This window comes from Podarcis liolepis, assembly GCF_965112155.1.
Source record: "Podarcis liolepis genome assembly, chromosome: 6".
Taxonomy (NCBI): Eukaryota; Metazoa; Chordata; class Lepidosauria; order Squamata; family Lacertidae; genus Podarcis; species Podarcis liolepis.
The window spans coordinates 6,063,290-6,084,571 of NC_139559.1; the positions used below are offsets into that span (position 1 = coordinate 6,063,290).

The 21,282-nt window shown below is 47.4% G+C and overlaps 2 protein-coding genes across 2 annotated transcripts in view; both read left to right on the forward strand.

Annotated features, from left to right (window-relative positions):
* Positions 1-11,156, forward strand: ZGPAT (zinc finger CCCH-type and G-patch domain containing). The gene is made up of 7 exons (XM_083507530.1): positions 1-274; positions 1,964-2,725; positions 3,495-3,628; positions 4,911-5,069; positions 6,503-6,634; positions 7,944-8,361; positions 9,559-11,156. The coding sequence occupies exons 2-7, from the start codon at positions 2,136-2,138 to the stop codon at positions 9,695-9,697; spliced, it is 1,572 nt and encodes a 523-aa protein (XP_083363656.1). The 5' UTR covers positions 1-274; positions 1,964-2,135; the 3' UTR covers positions 9,698-11,156.
* Positions 11,157-13,670: 2,514 nt separating this feature from the next.
* LOC310708812 (uncharacterized protein) overlaps positions 13,671-21,282 on the forward strand; it is a 28,439-nt gene continuing 20,827 nt past the window's right edge. Inside the window, exon 1 of the mRNA XM_083507665.1 lies at positions 13,671-13,898. The gene's annotated coding sequence lies outside the window, so the exon portion shown is untranslated. The remainder of the gene's footprint in view (positions 13,899-21,282) is intronic.

A 21,282-nucleotide genomic window follows, 5' to 3' on the forward strand; every position in this document is an offset into this window, starting at 1 on the left:
AGACCGGAAATGGGAAGGCTGGAGGACCCAAGATGGCGGCGCTCGCCTCTCGCGCGACTTCCGGCTTCCGGGCATAGAGTTGGGTCTTCCCTCGTCTGTGTGGTTGCCGGAGCCTGGAGTCGCGGGGGTCGCGGGGCCTGAGAGGGAGCCTGGCGGGGCCAGGGAGGCGGAATCTGCGCGAGGCCTACCGTCGTCGAGCTTCCGTAGCGGGGCGGGACGTCCAAAGCGTTGCGCCTTTCGTCATTCCAGCCCCCCTTGCGAGCAACCCTGCGAGGTAGGCCACCTGGGGGGGGGGGGGTTGCCGGGTCTCTCTCGGGGAGGTTTTGGCACAGCCTGACCCCCTCCTTTGGTCGTCCTCACAGAACTCTAGCCCAATGGGTGCCATGAATTTGAATTGATTTTTGTTTAACCAATGCAAAATTATAGCAAAAATTACAAACATTGAATCCAAAATAATACCATACAAACAAGAAAAAAAAGAAAAGAAAACAGAACACGGAAAAAAAAGAAAGAACAAAACACACCTACAAATAAAACCATATCATCATTCTAATCTAGTCATTACATACATATACACATATTGACTTGCTTCCTTTGTTCTAAGACCTCAAAGTTTTTGCTCTTACTAAATTGTTGTGTCTAATGTAGATTACTTCCATCATTGTACCTTTTTACACCATTTTTCTTTTTCTTTAACCCTGTAAAGCATTTTTCTTTAACCCTGTAAAGCAATAATAATAATAATAATTTGATTTGATTTTGAATTGATTTTAAAATGAATTGATTTTAGAATGCTGTGTTACCTTTGTTGTTAGCCGCTCTGAGCTCGGCTTCGGCTGGGGAGGGCGGGATATAAATAAAATTTTATTATTATTATTATTATTATTATTATTATTATTATTATTGGCAGGGGCGGGGCCTGGTGAGGGAAGAGAGCGGCTGTCACAGGGCCAGCTCAGGGATGGAGCCTCCGTCTCCAAAAGTTTTCAGTCTAGGAAGACAACCATAAACAACATAATCACTTCAGAGGAGGGTTTAGATCCTGCTCTCCAGGACGACGCCCCAAAGCAAAGAAAAATGAATAAAGCAAAGCAACCGATTTTTAAAAATTTGCCACACTTTAAAGATTAAAGTGTGTATGTGTGTATATATGTGTAGATAGATAGATGATTTATTACGGTCAGAGACCAGCTTATAAAACACACTTGGGGGTACAATCCCAGAAGGAAAACAAACGTTTAAAACAATGTACAACAATAAATTTATAAATGCGATAAGCATTTAAAACTTTAAGATAAGCTACTGCAGAGAGATGACCCAGAGTCACCCATGGAACCAAGTTTGGGGATTTTCTTAACTAACTAGTTTGGGTTGAGGGATGGTCTGTGCCTACAGATCTGTACACAGAATCTGGCGACCATCCGGGTTGTCTTATGATCTTTGCCTAATAGGAAAAGGATGTGTGTGTATGTATGTATTTTTCCCCTGTTTGAAAAGTCCCCCCCCCCAAAAAAAAGATGAAGGTGTTTTTTCCCCTTTTAGCCTGCTTTGCTCGTGTGACACAAGGGAATGGTGTCTTGCTCTGCTTACATACTTACTGAATGTTGTGGCAGCAGCAGGAGGCCCTGGAGAGTGTCAAGAGGTGGCTGGGAGTGCTGTGGTTACTATGGGCTCCACGTTAGGGGCCACAAAGCAGGGATGAGGAAAGCTTTGCTTGCTTCATTTCTACAGTCACGTTGCCGTTAACGGCACAGGAGCAAAACCAGTAAAAGAAAGGTGGCAACGCTGGCTACTCCAGTGAATTGTTTCCTCTGAGCAGAGGCTGTAATTGTGGGGAATACTTTGCTGCAAGTTTGCACCCACTGAAAGTGTGGAATAATGGCTGCCCTGCCTTAAGTGATCTATTGAATAACTTCTAGGGGCTGGTTTTTAATACTGTGGTCTTATTTTTAACCCTTTGTAGCCTTAACTAACCCACCTTTGCTGCAGCGAGGTGTGCCTGGTTGATAACAAAGAGGGAATTGCTGGACAGTTGAGAAGATCTTGCTTTGGGCAAGCATCTGGCATCGAGTTTTCCTACTACCTGTCAAGCTGAAGATGTGCTGAAGCCCAAAGGACCTCTTCATTCTGCAGCAATGGATGAGGAGAGTTTGGAAGCAGCAATCCAGACCTATAATGCCCAGCTGCAGCAAGTGGAGCTGGCTCTGGGAGCTGTGCCAGACCCAACACAGGAACCCGACCTGATCCAGCTGCAGGCGGATTTAAAGCAGCTGATAGAACTGACAGAATCCAGCCTGGTTTCTGTGAAAAAGAGCAAGCTCTGTGCAACTTTGGACCCAGAGACGCTCTCCACATCTTCATCCAATCCTCTCCAGCCAGACAGGCCACTGAGCACAGATGATGAATACGCCGCTTTTAAGGAAGCCATTTCTGAAATGGGTGGAGAGGATGAGTCCCCAGACGCTCAAGATATGGAGCAAGAAGGAGAGGAGGAGGAGGAAGAGGAAGAAGAAGAGGAGGAGGAAGCCAGTGGGATGAAAGTGAAAGCCCCATACTACAGTTCTTGGGGGACCCTTGAGTACCATAATGCCATGATTGTGGGGAGTGAATCTATGGAAGATGGAAGCCGAGGGGTCAGAGTGCTCTATCTCTACCCCACCCACAAATCCTTGAAGCCGTGCCCCTTCTTCCTGGATGACAAGTGTCGGTTTAAAGAGAATTGCCGGTAATTAGGATTCCTCTTGAGTTGGGTAAGGTGTAGGGACAGGGTTCCCAATGGGTCAGGGAAGTCTTCATAATATTCCTCCTCCCCTCCACCAAGGACCTGGATGCTATGCCAAGCTTGCATTCCCCATACCCACTTTCATGTTGGGCAGCTTTCTCCAACCTGCTTCCCTCTGCACCAGGATTTCCCAAACTTGGATCTCTGGTTTTGGACTACAACTCCCATCATCCCTAGCTGGCAGGGCCCAGTGGTCAGGAATGATGGGAATTGTAGTCCAGAAACAGATGGAAACCCTGCTCTAGATATCTGGTAGTACAGCTCCCGTGAGCCCCAGCCAGCATGGCCAGCTGTTAGAGAAATGGGCTGTGGAGGCCACAATACTTGGAAGGCGGTGGGGTCCAATTTAGAGCATCTCTGCAGTTTAATTTTGCAGGATCCTTTGTGCAGCTTGGAAGCATGCAGTTAAGTTGCAGGGAACCTTTCGCCCTCCTATCAGCCCCATCACAAATGTTCAATGGCCAGGGATGAAGGCAGTTGTAGTTCAGCAACATCTGGTGGGCCAAATGTTTCTCATAGACGGTCCTGAATAAGAATATAAGGAGAGCCCTGCTTGCTCTGACCATCTAGTCTAGCATCCTGTTCCCACAGTGGCCAGTGGATGCCTGAAAACAGCACCTGAGTGCAGCAGTCCTCTCCCCGTTTGTGATTCCCAGGAGCTGGCGCTTTGATTCATTGTCCTTGTGTTGCCCCCCACCCCACCCTCCGGCAGATTCTCCCATGGGCAAGTTGTATCTGTGGAGGAGCTGCGCCCCTTTGAGGAGCCCGACCTCAGCAGCCTTGCTGTGGGCTCAGCTTGCCTGGCAAGGCATCAGGATGGGATCTGGTATGCTGCTAAAATCACAGGTGAGTTTGTTTCGCTTTGCACGTTTGCTGTGAGGTTGGAGGGTGGTTTATGCCTATTTCTAACTTGACTTATGGGTGCAGCAGGGGTAGGCAAGATACCTGTCTGGCATGAGGGACCCTAAGACATACCTGAACAATCAGTGGCCCCTCTGATGCAGACATTTGCAAAGAAATCCAAACATGAGCTGCCTGCAAACGTTTCAGTTACTACGCCACATGTAGTAACTAAGCTGCAATATTCCAAGCTTGTTCATTGGTCCATCTAGCTAGTTTATTTTCTCTGATTGGCAACAGCTTCCCAGGATTTTGGGCACAAGCATGTGTTTCTTTGGGCTTTATACCCACAGTCCTTTTTAACTGGAGAACTGGAACCTGAACTATTTCGTATGCAGTGCACTCGCTCTACCAAAGTGCTTTTCCCAATGTATATGGGGGGCATAGCTGTCAACTTTTCCCTTTTCTTGTGAGGAATCCTATTTGGAATAAGGGAATTTCCCTTTAAAAAAGGGAAACGTTGACAGCTATGGGGCGGGGGGGGGAGTGGTTAAGGATACTTTAAGGATGCATTTAATATCATACCTTTTAAAAGGTAAAGGATATTAAAATAGCCCATCAGGATCTGGGGAAACAAAGTCACAATGCCATACCAGTTCATATATACAGTGGATGTATAAATCAATGGACAGTTCAGTCTTGTGCATGTCTATCCAGAAGCAAGGTCCACTGAGTTCAGTGGAGTTTACTCCCAGACCAACGTTGCAGCAAAAGGTATTGATCTGAAACGGTTTCTTGCACACACTTCTTGCTGAGGAGTTGTGAGGGATGCATGTCTTGATATTTGAGCTTTATGGGGGGGGAAGCTTCTCCTAATTGTACATGGGACGCGGGTGGCACTGTGGTCTAAACCAAAGAGCCTAGGGCTTACCGATCAGAAGGTCGGCAGTTCGAATCCCCGTGACGGGGTGAGCTCCTGTTGCTCGGTCCCTGCTCCTGCCAACCTAGCAGTTCGAAAGCATGTCAGGTGCAAGTAGATAAATAGGTACCACTCCGGTGGAAAGGTAAACGGCATTTCTGTGCGCTGCTCTGATTTGCCAGAAGCGGCTTAGTCCTGCTGGCCACATGACCTGGAAGCTGTACACCGGCTCCCTCAGCCAATAAAGCGAGATGAGCACCACAACCCCAGAGTCGGCCACGACTGGACCTAATGGTCAGGGGTCCCTTTACCTTTACCCCAGTTGGCACCTTGAATTGCAGCATAACCATTTCGCTTTCCCTTCCTCAGACGTTGACAGCGGTTACTACACGGTGAAATTTGATTCGCTGCTCCTGAAAGAAGCGGTTGTGGAGGGAGACGGCATTATGCCTCCCCTCCGTGGCGAGGAGAGCTCATCCTCATCGGAGTCAGAAGGCGATGAAGTGGATGATGCCGGATATGCCAAAGGTATAAGGCATGGGTAGGCAAACTAAGGCCTGGGGGCCAGATCCAGCCCAATTGCCTTCTAAATCTGGCCCATGGGAATCAGCATTTTTTTACATGAGTAGAACGTGTCCTTCTATTTAAAATGCACCTCTTGGTTATTTGTGGGGCCTGCCTAGTGTTTTTACATGAGTAGAATGTGTGCTTTTGTTTAAAATGCAATTCTGGGTTATTTGTGGGGCATAGGAATTCGTTCATTTCCCCCCCAAAAAATATAGTCCGGCCCCCCACAAGGTCTGAGGGACAGTAGACTGGCCCCCTGCTGAAAAGGTTTGCTGAAGCCTGGTATGAGGTGTGGGCATTCAAGCCTCACAGGGCTTCGGGGGGGGGGGCTTCCCTTTTTGCTCTGAACATCTGCTTTCACTTAGTGTAACTGCAGTCTTTAATCTCTCGGGGAAAGGATTATCTCCATCATCTTGAGCCCGCTACTTGTGACCGTGTTGAAATGCTGGAGATTCGCGCACTGTTTTTATCTGCAAAGTGGCTCGCTTTAGTCAAGGTCACCTTGCCCTCAAAAACAGTAAAGGTTTGGTCCGCGCACATCAAGTCTTAACAAAAAAAGAACCAAAGCAATCGCGGGAGCAAATGGACCCCAGGATATTTGATTCCTCCGGAGTTGTGGCTGTGAAGAAATGGCAAATGGAGTTCAATGACCATTGGAATGTAGTGCCGTATCTGCGCTGTAAACTTAGAGGAACTTTAACAATGCATATGCCCCAAAGATACCAGGAAACTGTGGTTTTATGAAGAGGCCAAAAATGCTCTGCCAGCACTCTCATAGAAATAAGTTTTCAAGGGGAAGGAAATATTGTTAAAAGGGGGAATAAAGGAAGCTGCCTTTGTTCCTCTAGCTCAGCGACTCTCTAGGATTTCAGAGTTAAGTGTTTTCCCAGTCTTACTAGGCATTGAACCTGGGATCTCCTGCATGTAAATTGAAGCGTAAGTGACAGGCAGTAATATAAAAGCTCTCTGCAAGCTGGCAGCTGCTTTAAGTGGCCAGAAAGCCAAACCATATACATGTAATCATAAATGCAATTTATGTAAGGAGCTTAAGGTGGAATACATGGTTCTCCTCTTCCCCATTTTATTCCCCCAAACAGCCCTGTTGGGTGGGCTGAGAGGATGTGACTGGCCCAAGGTCACCCAGTGAGGTTCGTGGCTGAGTGGAGATTTGAACCCTGGTCTCCCAGGTCCTAATCTGACATCCTCCTTACTACACCACCCTGGCTGGAATGATTAGGGCAGTTAACAAACTCTAGTCCTCAAGGCAGCCAGAAGTCGAGAGAGAAGCCGTTGTTCTTCCTGCTTCCAAGATTCTGCATTAGGCATCCCACCCTGCTTGGTTTTGCCAGTGCTGCTGCCCTCCCCCACTTAAACCTCCTCTTGTGCCCCCACAGTTATCGACTCCAGCACCCCTGAGAATGGGGAAGGGCCCTCCTCTTGCAGTTCCTCCTTTGGCAGCTGGGAGGCGCATACGCGTGGCATCGGCTCCAAACTCCTTGCTCAGATGGGGTATGAGTTTGGCAAAGGTAAGCATTTGCATGTGTGCAAAAGGTGGTTGTATCTGCAGCTTATCCACGTAATTTCTCTGCTTGTGCCAATAATAATAATAATAATAATAATAATAATACGGTGGTACCTTGGTTTATGAACGTAATCCATTATGGAAATCTGTTCTTAAACCAAAGCGTTCTTAAACCAAGGCATTCTTTCCCATAGCAGCGGGGGACTCAATTTACAAATGGAACACACTCAACAGGAAGCGGAACATGTTTTGCTTCCAAGCAAAGATCACCAACCAAAACACCTACTTCCGGGTTTGCAGCGTTTTTAATCCAAGTTGTTCATAAACTAAGCTGTTCTTAAACCAATGTACCACTGTAGTAGTAGTGGTAGTAATAATAATAATAATAATAATTGTATTACTTATACCCTGCCCATGTGGCCAGGCCTCCCCAGCCACTCTGGGCAGCTCCCAACAGAACACTAAAAACACGATAAAACATCAAACATTAAAAACCTCCCTAAACAGGGTTGCCTTCAGATGTCTTCTAAAAGTCAGAGAGTTGTTTATTTCCTTGACATCTGATGGGAGGGCATTCTACAGGGCGAGCGCCACTACTGAGAAGGCCCTCTGCCTAGTTCCCTATAACCGCACTTCTTACAAGGAGGGAACCGCCAGAAGGTCCTCAGAGCCAGACCTCAGTGTCCGGGCTGAATGATGGGGGTGGAGACACTTCTTTAAGTATACTGGGCCGAGGCCATTTAGGGCTTTGAAGATCAGTACCAACACTTTGAATTGTGCTTGGAAACGTACTGGGAGCCAATCTAGGTCTTTCAGGACCGGTGTTATGTGGTCTCAGAGGCCACTCCCAGTCACCAGTCTAGCTGCCGCATTCTGGATTAGTTGCAGTTTCTGGGTCAACTTCAAAGGTAGCCCCACGTAGAGCGCATTGCAGTAGTCCAAGCGGGAGATAACTAGAGCGTGCACCACTCTGGTGAGACAGTCTGCAGGCAGGTAGGGTCTCAACCTGCGTACCAGATGAAGCTGGTAGACAGCTGCCCTGGACACAGAATTAACCTGCACCTCCATGGACAGCTGTGAGTCCAAAATGACTCCCGGTAGGGACCCCTGATGCAAGCTAATGACCAGGAGTAGCTAATGAGTAGGATGCCTGATGCAAGCTAATGACTTGCTAAAAACCACTGCAACCCATATGACCTGGGTTGCTGTGCGTAAGAGAAACCTGGTGGACAGGCCCACCTGCTTCATCCATCCAAGTGTCTCTTACACATGCCAGGTCAAGTCCTCCATCCATGACTCTCCTCCTGCTTCAGGTTTGGGGAAGAATTCGGAAGGCAGAGTGGAGCCGGTCTTAGCAGTTGTGCTGCCCAAAGGCAAGTCCTTGGATGAGTGTGCTGAGATCCTCCAGAAGAAAAGGGAGGGGAAGATTGATCCAGCCAAGCCCAGAAAACGGAGGGCGAAAGGCAACCGAGCCACCCGGCCTCCCCGGCAAGGCCCAAAACCCTCCCGAAATGTCTTTGACTTCCTGAATGAGAAGCTTCAGGGCCAGGACCTGGGTGAGCAGGAGGCAGGGCTTGCACCCCTAGAGAGGAGCAGCAAGGAGATCTACCACGCCAGCAAGAGCACGAAGAAGGCTCTGAGCGTCCGCCTCTTCCAGACGGTGGAGAAAATCGACCAAACCCAGAAGGACATCCGCGGGATCCAGGAAGCCCTGGCACGCAACATCGGGAGGTAATGAGACCTTTCGATTCTGCTTGTGGTATCTGATCTAGAATGGAGGCCGTGGGTTTTGGCTTCCCAGTATTTCTGGCTTAGATGGAAATATTTCAGTAGCGCTGGCTGGGGCTGGTGGGAGTTGTCGTCCGAAACATCCAGAAGAGCTCCAGGCTCTTGCATCACAGAATCATAGAACTATAGAGTTAGAAGGGACCCCCAAGGGCCATCTAGTCCAGCCCCCTGCAATGCGGGAATCTCAGCTAAAGCATCCAGGATAGATGGCCACCCAACCTCTGCTTAGAAACCCCTAAGGCAGGAGAGTCCATATTTCCCCGAGGGAGAGCATTCCACTGTCAAACAGCTCTTCCTGTCAGAAAGTTCTTCCTGATAATTACTCGGAATCTCCTTTTGTGTAACTTGAAGCCATTCGTTCGAGTCCTACGCCCTATCTGAAGTCCAGGCAGGTTTCCAAAGAGGGAAATCCACATTGGACCAGTGCTTTGTGATGAACTTTCTGCTATGTAAATACTGTACATCCATAATTTGAAGCAAAAATTATATGTCGCTTTTATCGACCTAAAGTCGATACGGTCCCAAGGCAAAAATTGGAAAGGACAAATATAGACCTCTGTCTATTATTTCTCATCAAAACATTATACACTGACACATCGATACAAGTAAAGGTGGGTCTGGCCATCTCACCACTAGAATTAAGACCATTACTGGAGTCAAACAGGGATGCATTTTGGCACCTTTCCTGTTTAATTTATATATTAATGACATGGTTAAAGAAATGGAGGGCCTATAGTTTGCCCCTGTCACAATTCTCGACCAAAAACTCTCAGTCTTAATGTATGCTGATGACCTAGTACTTGTATCTAGAACCCAGGTGGGCCTGAAATTAAGTTCATATTGCACGAGGAATGCTTTATCTACAAACTTGAGATATTTGAAGATGGCTATTATAGCTCCCCTCTTTTCCAGCCTGAACATACCCAGCTCCTTCAACTGTTCCTCATTAGGCTTGGCTTCCAGACCCTTGATTATCTTGGTTGCCCTCCTCTGCCGACCTTCCAGCTTGTCAATATCCTTAAATTGTGGTGCCCAGAAATTGGTTGGATGGAGGGATGGAGGGGGATAGAGTAGGCACCTCCCTGTGTATGTTCCTTTTCTCAGGACATCCTTCTAATTCTCTGGGTTTGGGGCTTTCAGGCACACGGTTGCCGCAGCTCAGCTGGAGGAGAAGCTTGCCGGAGCCCACAAGAGACTGAGCGAGCTGCGGGCTCAGGAGGCCAGTCTCCAGCGAGAGCAGAAGAAAGCCAACACGCACAAGAAAATGACTGAGTTCTAGCCTTTCCTCTTCTCTCCCGCCCTTTGTCAGGCCGGGCCATTTTCACTGGTCTGGAAGCAGCCATGCTGTTCTACAAGTGTGCAAGGAGTTAGACCTTGCTATCTCTTGAGCTGGCAGACAGGCCAGTCCTGCTCTTCCTTCGTCCTGGCTGCACAGCAGGGCTGAAAGGCAGGTGCTGAGAATGAGGTGGGTGGCCCAGAGCCATGGACACCTGAATGCTAAGGTAGCCAGCGTGGGGTATTCTAGGTGTCTCTGGACTTAAGCTCCTATCATCCCTGACAGGGCCTGATGAGTGTTGGCCACATCACTGCCTCTCTTTTGTTATGCATAATTGGCTTTCTAAAGAGAAAAGCTACAAGGTGATGCACCTACATGGAGCTGCAGAGAACGTTAATCAGGCAGGGGAGCCGCTAGCAGATTCCTGCCCTTCTCCTGGCCATTTCCTTGTCTGTCTCCAGCTCTCTCCCTCCCAGGATTCCTTGGCAACTTCTTGGTGGTGGGTGATCTCCCCACCCAACTCGCAACAGAGAAAAGCACCACGAGAAGAAGGAAGAGATAAGATGGTTCTCTAGCAGCCGTGCGGTCCTCCTGACTTGGTGGAAGGAGCTGCTGCAGTCTCCTGCGCGGCATCCGCACCTATAGTCGGGTGCTAGAAGTGTGGTAGCGTTGCCTCCCTGTGCAACTCCTGGGCAGGGAGGGTTTAACAGCCATGTGAAAAGAAGCTTGGAGGAAGGCTGGCCGTTCTCGCTGGCCCACACGAGCAGCAGTTCAGTTCTTTGAGGATTCTTGGCCTATAGTCCCTGTGCTCTCTCCCATCAAATTGCCAGGAAGGTTGAAGGCAGATCCGCCTCCCGTAGGTTCTCCTTAAATCAGAGATGGGGAACTCTGCGGCCGTCCCCATGTTGTTGGGACTCTCGTTCCCATCATCCTTGACCACTGGCTGCGGCTGATGGGAGATGGAGTCCCAACCACATGGGGACAGCCACGTCTTTGCAGTCTGAAACGGTGTGCAGAGCTGGTCACGTGTGGCCTCCAGGCGCATGCTGAGCCTGCATTGACGCGCTCTCAAATCTAGCCTGAAATCCTACGGACGGGGTGGAGGAAGGAGTGCGAGTGGCTTTCAGGTGACGTCTACCCCCCCCAAACAACAACCATCAGGTGGTGAGTTCTTCTGTGTTCATGCAACCACCTTCTGAAGCATTTGCCTTCCATCAGAACAGACAGCGGAGCAGAGAAAAGCCGCTATCATTCTTGCTCACTCCTGCAGCCCCACAGGAGAGATAGCATCAGAGAAGTGGGTGAAACTGTTTGGTCTCAGGAAGAATGCTCTGCTGAGGAGAAGAGCAGTGGTGGGTTCTGCGTTTCGGGGGAGGCTTAGACATCTGTGTAGCTTCCTGTGCACGTTTCCTTTCAGGTTTGTAAAGATTATTTTGAGTTAAAAGAACAATTGTCATGCTGACTCCTTTGCTTTCTGGGTCTTGGGAGTTTCCTTTCTGGGTCTTGGGACTTTTTACGTAGCTCAGGTTCTAGTGTGTGCGCTTTTGCATGTATGATAGACGGTGCATCTTCGTTTGCAGTCGGGTTTGCAAAATATAATTCCCCAGCAAGGAAGTGGTCTGGTTTTCTTCAGCTGTGCCTGGGCCATCTAACAGAGATAAATCTGTAAAAAGCACTGGGGGCCAGAAGAAGAGCAGCCACTCGGTTTAAATTCCTGTTACATCCCTCCCCCCACACCCTTGAATTTTGTTAGAAAGGCATCTTGTTCTCCTTCCGTTTCCCATTTCTAAAGGAGCAATCTTTGACGATCACTCATAGCCGAGTAAGATTGTCTTCCATAAACACGGTTTTAACAATGAGCCCGTAAGTGACTGTGGTGGCCAATTCTGGATCCACACGTCCTTCCATAGTGGGGACATTGGTTTCAGGGCGGGAGTTGATCATGGTGTGGATTTGCCAAGCGTGCCTTCCTCTTAGCACATTTCTCCCTTGCGTCCTGAGTTCGAGCGTCTTCAAAGCCCGTGACACCTTTGGTAAAGTAAAGGAGGAATACAGTGGTGCCTCGCAAGACGAAATTAATTCGTTCTGCGAGTTTTTTCGTCTTGCAAATTTTTCGTCTTGCGAAGCACGGTTTCCCATAGGAATGCATTGAAACGGTTTCCCATAGGAAAAAGGAAACAAACTTGCAAGACGTTTTCGTCTTGCGAAGCAAGCCCATAGGGAAATTCGTCTTGCGAAGCAACTCAAAAAACGAAAAACTCTTTCGTCTTGCGAGTTTTTCGTCTTGTGAGGCATTCGTCTTGCGAGGTACCACTGTAGTGACATAGAGACAAACGTAAGGAAGTCTCTCCTAATCTCTGCCCATTAAATGTGCTGTATTTGTGCGAAGTGCCAAATCCCACCCTGCTGGGTGCAATATGTTCAGCCCTCTGTTTAAAACAGGATGGGATGTTATCCTCACTTAGTCTGAAAAAGCTACTACTTTGCTAGGTTGACTGGGTCTTGTCAGGTTCTTCTTGTTTAAGGCTGCAATGCTTGTTTTGCTTTTTTGAAAAAATAATAATCTAGGACTAAGAACCACTGAATCCAGTGTTGCTTATTCTAAGTAAATGTGCTCAGGATTGGGCAGTACAGATATGCACATGACAGCAGGTTCTACTTCCGGGTCCACGTAAATCACAGGGCACATGCTGTGCCTGAAGTGTCATGGAAGGTTGGAAGCACCAGCTTCTCCTGCTCTTAAATGCTGAGCAGGTTTCTAGTTCTCATGAGGAAGCTCCCAGTTGGGGAATGGAAGCAAGAGTCCTGATTCCCCAGGTTTCGTGCAAGTCGTAATTCACTCCTGAGACCACCCTCGCTTGCTACCCTTAGTAAGTGGGAACTAAAGGTTACTTTGTCCGTCTGTTAGTTATCTATTCCTTACAAAAAGAAGAACTGAGATCTGGAAAGGAACCTCATATTTTGCATCCACAATAAAGTAAAGGCTACATTTATGTGTGGTAGATAACATGTTTTAAAGGGTGGTTGGTGATTCTCTGATAATACTTGGGAAAGGTTTTCATATGGGAGACTTCTCCTTCCCACCGAATAATACTGGGCCCCTCTTCGGCCCCAGAAAGCATGGGAAATAATCTGCTCTTCCTCTGGCCTGAAATAGGATGAGGTTACTTGCATAGAGCTCTTAAATTAACTCATGGTTGTTGGCTCAAACCATGTGTCCACATAACACAGCATCTTGTTTTTTTATATTCTATAATATGTGGCTGCCGAGACCAGTACGTTTCCGAGCACAATTCACAGTGTTGGTTTGGACCTTTAAAGCCCTAAATGGCCTCAGCCCAGAATACCTGAAGGAGCGTCTCCACCCCCATCGTTCTGCCCAGATGCTGAAATCCAGCGCTGAGGGCCTTCTGGCGGTGCCCTCATTGCGAGAAGCAAAGCTACAGGGAACCAGGCAGAGGGCCTTCTCGGTAGTGGCACCTGCCCTGTGGAACACCCTCTCATCAGATGTCAAAGAGATAAACAACTACCTGACATTTAGAAGACATCTGAAGGCAGCCCTGTTCAGGGAAGTTTTTAATGGGTGACATGTTAATGTATTTTTTATCTTTGTTGGAAGCCGCCCAGAGTGGCTGTGGAAACACAGCCAGATGGGCAGGGTACAGATAATAAATTATTATTATTATTATTGGCCAGCCGCTTCTGGGAAGCACATAGGCAAGGTGGGAAGGAACAACACCCCGCCCCTCACAGCAGCTGACTTTGAGATACACTGCGGCTGCACATGGAAGTTCCATTCAGCTACCTCGGCCCTTGATAAACCTACCCTGCAAGGGGTGAGGTCCTGCTGAGATGTTCCACAAGGGGGGGGAGGAGGAGCGGAGCACACTTCTGGTCGCATTTACCTGCTGCTGGTACTTTTGCTTTTCATTTTTTTTGGTTTTGAGAAGCAGCGTGCAGTTGGGCGATGCGGGCAGGAAGCGGGCTCTGCCACAGGGTGCATGTGTCCTCCGCTCAGAGGCAGCCACCCACCCTGGGAAAGTCAGCCGTGCGACCGAGCTGCCTGCAGCCACCCAGAAAGCTGGGACCTGACCTTTTATTCTAGAAGAGACGGTGAGGCCAAGCCGAAAGATCAAGGGATTCCGATCGCTGGGGCCGACTGCAGAGATGCTCTTTGCCCGCCTCTGTTCCCCCCACTGCTAAAGTAAGTAACCTTCACGAGTAACCTGGACTGGCGGTTCTCCGCGCCTCTAAAAGTTGCCTTAAGGCTGCAATCCTGGGCACGCTTGGCTTGGGATGAGCATCCCAGGGGATTTATTTGCAAGGAAATGTGCTGAAATTCTCCTGCCCCAAGCACCCGTCCAGGCAATGCATTGAGCACATTCCGTTTTCAGAGGTGGCTCTCTGCTTTGTAATCTGGACTTGGCAGCAGAGGGAGTGAAAGGCTCAGCCGTTTGAGGAGAGCCAGTGTGGTGTATCAGAGTGCCAGTCTAGGACCTGGGAGACCAGGGTTCAAATCTCCACTCAGCCGTGAAGCTCAGTGGGTGACCTTTCGGGGGGGCTGGTGCCTGCCTCTCAGCCTAGCCTACCTCACAGGGTTGTTGTGGGGAGCAAATGAGGGGGGCAGGAGCTATGTCGCCATCTTACGTTCCTTGTTGGGGGGATATAAATGCCATAAATACATCTGTGTCCAAATCGGCGGCCATGTTTAAGAGCATCCGCCAACATCCCCCAGATGTTTGGGGCTTTCAGTGCTTTCCAGTCCCAGCCCTGACAACCCCGTGATTGAGGGTGACAGGAGTTGTAGTCTGAAAACATCTGGAAGGAACCAGGTTGACAAGAGCTGCTTTAGAGTGAGAGAGAGGCGCCCTAAATTTATGCTCTTTGAAGCTTTAAATCCTGCGGTGAGACTAAAAGGAGGGGAAGAATCGCATATGCCCCATTAGATTTTTTATAAGAAGGGAGGGAATATCGTAGAACTATAGAATTATAGTTAGAAGGAACCACAAGGCTCAACTAGTCCAACCTAATGCAATGGAGGAATCTTTCACCCAATGCTGAGCTCGAACCCGCAGCCTTGCGATTAAGCCCTAAACAGTCTCGGTCCAGTATACCTGAAAGAGCATCTCCACCCCCATCATTCTGCCCGGACACTGAGGTCCAGCTCCGAGGGCCTTCTGGCGGTTCCCTCACTGCAAGAAGCCAAGTTACAGGAAACCAGGCAGAGGGCCTTCTCGGTGGTGGCACCCGCCCTTGTGGAACGCCCTCCCACCAGATGTCAAAGAGAAAAACAACTACCAGGCTTTTAGAAGACATCTGAAGGCAGCCCTCTTTAGGGAAGCTTTTAATGTTCAATAGATTATTGTATTTTAATATTTTGTTGGAAGCTGCCGAGAGTGGCTGGGGAAACCCAGCCAAATAGGTGGGGTATAAATAATAAATTATTATTATTATAAGAGCCTTGTGCTCTACCGACTGAGCTATCACACAATTCCGATCAATAAATGTTTCTTGATCTTGAGTCTATGGATGAGAGTTTGGATTATCCAGTCTGTTTTAATGTCAGAATTGTAGAGTTAGAAGGGATTCAATGAGTTATCTAGTCCAACCCCAGCATCTTCATGAGGGGCAGCGACTGTGACTTCGTTTAGTTAGGAGGAGATGAGTCGATGGGAGGCTTGTACTGGGACCATGAGCTGCTTCATGCACCAGTTTGGGGGCATCAACATCCTGCGATGCTAGCCTTCTAACTACATTTTTAAAATTCATTTGACTTCATCTCCCTTTCCTTTTACAAAAGTATTTTCTGAGCTGCTGACAGCAACAAAAAAGCAAGGTCAAGAAAATAAAAAATACGTGGTGTTCAGTTTTAAAAAGGCTTCCCAGTGGTTTTCAAAGTGTAAAAACCAGTTACACAAACGTTAAATAATAGAAGCGTCTGCAATTAGAATATACAGTAAGACAATCCCTGTAAAGCACAGCAATTAAAACACGAGACTCTGGTTGAGAGAGCAAGGGAATTTCCGTAAGCAGGTAAGTCTTCAAAACCCAACCCATCAAAACGCCCAGACCGATGGAGCAGGGGTTGCATTTTGTAACGCTGGGGCAAACAATGAAAAATTCCGCCTCTGTGTCACCGCAAGCTGATAAGCATCAGGCTGTGGCAAGACTGGGTTTATTTTAGGTAACAGGGCCCAAGTTAGTTATGGCAGTGGTTTTCAACCTGTGTGCCATGGCACCTTGCGGTTCCTTGAATGATGGCCAGGGGTGCCACAGACAACACTGGCCTCTCTCCCTCCTTCCTCTGATGCCCTCCCGCATCTCTGCCTCCCAAAGGCTTGCACAGCTGTTTGCTGCAGCAGCCCTGGCTGCAAACTCCCCAGGCGAATGGTCCCTTTGGGGCTGGCCAGGGGGTGCTGGTTGCCAGGAGCTGAGGCAGCCTCGGAATAAGCAAGCAAGCAGGTGAGGGAGCCCAGCCAGCCAGCCCTTGCTGCTGGGAATGGACAAAACAACAACAAACCTCTGGTTACGTGAAACTTATTCAATAAACACACAAGACGTAACTGGCTGTACGTTTGGAAAAAATAATATATACTATTCATTGTATTGAATTGTAGATTTCAACAAAAGTAGGTCATAAAGTTCAACGGAAAAAGCAGAAGACCCAGTGGATCAGTTCATTCTCTAATTAGTTTATGTATAAGGGGAAAAGTCTATTCCACCTGTCTGCTCATAGAGTCCAACAATCCGTACGAAGGGTTGTTGCAGTTCCACAGAATCCTTTCACAGAGTCTAAGACAAGGATTTCCGGAATATTAGCCTTTTTTCGCCGTCCTAGGCTTCATCAGTAGTACAAACTCATATATGATATCACAGGACAGTGGATCTTATAGCATAGTACAGTGGTACCTCGGGTTAAGTACTTAATTTGTTCCGGAGGTCCGTTTTTAACCTGAAACTGTTCTTAACCCGAAGCACCACTTTAGCTAATGGGGTCTCCTGCTGCTGCCGCACCGCCGGAGCACGATTTCTGTTCTCATCCTGAAGCAAAGTTCTTAACCCGAGGTACTATTTCTGGGTTAGCGGAGTCTGTAACCTGAAGTGTATGTAACCCGAGGTACTACTTTTGAGAGTGGGCTTAGGGTGGAGGTCATAAGCTTTGCTTGGCCTCATCCACGGTTGTTTGCTTTATTACCCTGCTGCGATGGGGTGGTCAAGGGCCTTGTTTGCTTCCAAAGGGAGGCCAAAAAGCTCAGCGTTCTCTCTGCCACAGCTAAGGGAAGCAAGCTAGGTTAGGGAGCAGACGGTAACCCACACAGGACACATACAGCTCCGTCTTCACACAACTCCCTGTCCCCCAATTTTTGCCACCCAAGGCAGCCCCTTCACTCCACCCAATGATAGAGCCGGCCCTGGTGTGTGGAGGAGCTGCAGTAAAGAACAAGCAGCAGGGAGCTATTTGCCCTATTTTTGGACTTGTCCTAAAATTAGAATATAGAGTGGTACCTCGGGTTAAGTACTTAATTCGTTCCAGAGGTCCGTACTTAACCTGAAACTGTTCTTAACCTGAAGCACCACTTTAGCTAATGGGGCCTCCCGCTGCCGCCACGCAATTTCTGTTCTCATCCTGAAGCAAAGTTCTTAACCCGAGGTACTATTTCTGGGTTAGTAGAATCTGTAACCTGAAGCCTATGTAACCTGAAGCGTATGTAACCCGAGGTACCACTGTAGTAGCTATAACTTTATGAGCTACTTCTGTTGAAATTCTGCTGTTGTTGTGAATTTTATATTTATACCCTGCCTATCTTACTGGGTTGACCCAGACACTCTGGGAAGCTTCCAGCATATATAAAAACATAATAAAACATTAAACATTTTAAAACTTCCCTATTGAGGGCTGCCTTCAGATGGCTTGTGGGGGTCAGATAACTCCATCCCCTCCAGCATTTCTCCAATGAAAACAGGGACGCCCTAAAGAAAAGGGGGACATTCAGGGATCAAGTAAAAAACCGAGACGGTTTCTGTGAATCCTGAACCATCCCTGGAAAACAGGGACACTTGGAGGGTCTGTAGGACTAGGAGAAGAAAAGAGAAGGAAGAGGCGACATGCTAGAAATTTATGAGGTTATAACTGGCATAATCAAACTGGGGGGCAACTCCCGTCTCTTGCGGGGGTGCAATTAGTGCCAGCACCGTCCATTAAGAGTTTGGGTGTAATATTCAACACCTCAATTTCCATGGAGGCACAGATTGCAGCTACAACAAAGGCGGCATTTTCCCATCTCCGCCAAGCTAAACAGTTGGCTCCTTACCTCTCTCGCCCTGACCTAGCCACTGTGATCCACGCGACGGTCACCTCCAGACTTGATTATTGTAACTCACTCTACGTGGGGCTGCCCTTGAGACTGACCCAGAAACTCCAGCGGGTGCAGAATGCCGCGGCGAGATTCCTTACGGGGTCTTCGCTGCGGGATCACATTCATCCGGGGCTATACCAGCTGCACTGGCTCCCAGTGGAGTACAGGATCAGGTTTAAGGTGCTGGTTTTAACCTTTAAAGCCCTATACGGCCTAGGACCCTCGTACCTACGGGACCGCCTCTCCTGGTATGTCCCACGGAGGACCTTACGGTCTTCAAACAAAAGCATCTTGGAGATCCCGGGCCACAGGGAGGTTAGGCTGGCCTCAACCAGAGCCAGGGCTTTTTTGGCCATGGCCCCGATCTGGTGGAACGCTCTGTCCCAAGAGACTAGGGCCCTGCGGGACTTGACATCTTTCTGCAGGGCCTGCAAGACGGAGCTGTTCCTCCTGGCCTTTGGTCAGGGCACAGCCTGACTCCCTCCTTTGGTAATCCTCACAGAACTTTAGCCTAATGGTTGCCATCAATTTGAGTTGAATTAATTTTAATGAAATGATTTTAGAATGTTGTATTATTTTATTGTTGTTAGCCGCCCTGAGCCCGGCTTCGGCTGGGGAGGGCGGGATATAAATAAAATTTATTATTATTAGTATTAGTATTATTACTTGTGGACCGTCAATGAAGCTGAATGTTGCAAGATTCAGGACAGAAAAAATAAAGCCCTTCGTGCAGCGCATAGTGAGACTGTGGAACTCCCTCCCACAGGAAGCAGCAATGGCTGCCAATTAAGATAAAAGAGGAGAGGGCTCTCTCGCTCTCTTTTTTTCAATGCAAAATTACAAGAAAAATTACAAACATTGAATCCAAAATAAAACAGTACAAACAAGAAGAGGAGAAAAAACACAAAAGAACAAAGAACAAAAAACGATACACAAAAAAACCCACACATCTACAAATAAAACCATATCATCATTTTAATCTAGTCATTACATACATATACACGTATTGACTTACTTCCTTTGCCTAAGACCTGGAAATTTTTACTCTTTCTAAGTTGTTGTGTCTAATGTAGATTACTTCTATTACTTCTATCTTTATGCTTTTTACACCATTTTTCTCTTTCTTTAACCCTGCAAAGCTTCGTTCATTACATACCGATATGCTTACTCCAGAACAATGTTTTTTCATATACTCTTTAGCACATCCCCATTCTTTTAATAATTTCTGGTCTGATTGTCCCCTTATGAATGCTGTGAGTCTTGCCAGATTTATATATTCACAAAATTTAATTTGCCATTCTTTCATGGATGGAATTTTTCTCCCTTTCCCATTTTTTGCTATGAGCATCCTGGCTCTTAAGTTGTGGGTGAACATATCAGATGACACAGCGATTCTTCAAACAGCTCTTGTTTATTCACAGGCCAGGACAGAACTGAACTGAAGGGTTCAGTCAGCCTGTTTATATAGAGCTCCAGTACAATGTAACTGTAACAATTTTCTAAAACTATCCAATCACTGAACGTCACTTTCGATCCCTTATTTGCATAACTATCTACAGTATCCCCCTGCTGGCCCAGGGTGAGAACTTCAGTACATAACACTGGCAGCTGTTGTCGCATAGAGGAATACTTTCCTTTGATTGCCAGGAATATCGTTTGTGATTTTAGGTATAATCACAAACGAGGAGGAGAGGGTTCTCAATGGCTCTCCTCTGCTCCCACAGTTGGAGGCAGCGATGCTTCTGGACACCGCTTTCTGGAAACCCCAGGAGGGGCGAGAGTGGTCCTGAGTTCGAATCCTGGTTGCGAATTTCCTACAGTCATCTGGTTGGCCTCTGTGAGAACAGGATGCTGGCCCATTGGCCTGATCCAGCCAGCTCCTCTTATGTTCTTATCAGGGGCAGAGCTTGGCAATATGGCACCCTGTGCATATAAATTAATGATAAAAAAATAAGGAAAGGATAAGGACAATTCAGAGTGAATGGGAGCGGGAAGGGCTGTTTCATTTGAATACGGTCCAAGAGATGATGAGGAGTACAGATAAAATAAAAATGGATAAATATAAAGAATTAAGTAGGAAATTCCTATTGAAACGGTATAGAACCGCAGCAACTGGCATGCATAGTTAAAGGATTGAGTCCTAAGTGCTGGCATTGCGGTTAAGAGTTAGGGGTATATGCACATATGTGGTGGGAGTGTATTTGGGTAAAGGAATATTGGCAAAAGATTATAAAGGTTGTATTTCAGGTGATGTATTTCAGGTTAAGATAGAAGTCAATAGAGAAATGCTTATCTCAGGAATACTGGGGAATAGTAAAATAGAAAGAAAAGAGCAAGTTGGTATAAAATTATGATCTTAGCTGGTATGCTTATGATGGAAAGAAAAGAATAAATGGACAATGGAAAAATGGAATTACTATTTTTTGAATATATGCAATCTGATATATTTGAACAGGCAGTGGCGGAAGATACATGGGAAAACAAATGTCAAAAGATTTTGAATAAATGGACAAGTTATAGGAATTGGATAGCACAGGGGGGGGGGAGCCAATCCAAGCATCCAAATTAGAATGAATAATCTGTGCACATGGTTAAAGATCTGAAGAGAGAACAAGTTTTTGGGGGAGGGGCTAAAGGGGAGGGAGGAAGGGGGGAAATTAGGATAAATGAGTAGGAACAAAAGTATATACTGTTATGCATAACTAATAGGAGGATGATTTTGATGTATGTTGTAGTTAGATTTTTTGGGACACAGGTGGATCTGTGGGTTAAACCACAGAGCCTAGGACTTGCTGATCAGAAGGTCGGCGGTTCGAATCCCCGTGACAGGGTGAGCTCCCGTTGCTTGGTCCCTGCTCCTGCCAACCTAGCAGTTCAAAAGCACGTCAAAGTGCAAGTAGATAAATAGGTACCTCTCCGGCGGGAAGGTAAACGTCGTTTCCGTGCGCTGCTCTGGTTTGCCAGAAGCGGCTTAGTCCTGCTGGCCACATGACCCGGAAGCTGTATGCCGGCTCCCTCGGCCCATAGAGCGAGATGAGCGCCGCAACCCCAGAGTCGGTCACGACTGGACCTAATGGTCAGGGGTCCCTTTACCTTTACTATAGTTAGATTTTAGACTGAATGATTTTTTTGTAAGTTATTCGACTTCCCTGGAGGAATGTGTGATTATAAAGAATAATTTATTTATTTTTAAATGGCACCTTGTGCAAGGCCAACATTTGGCGCCTCTCC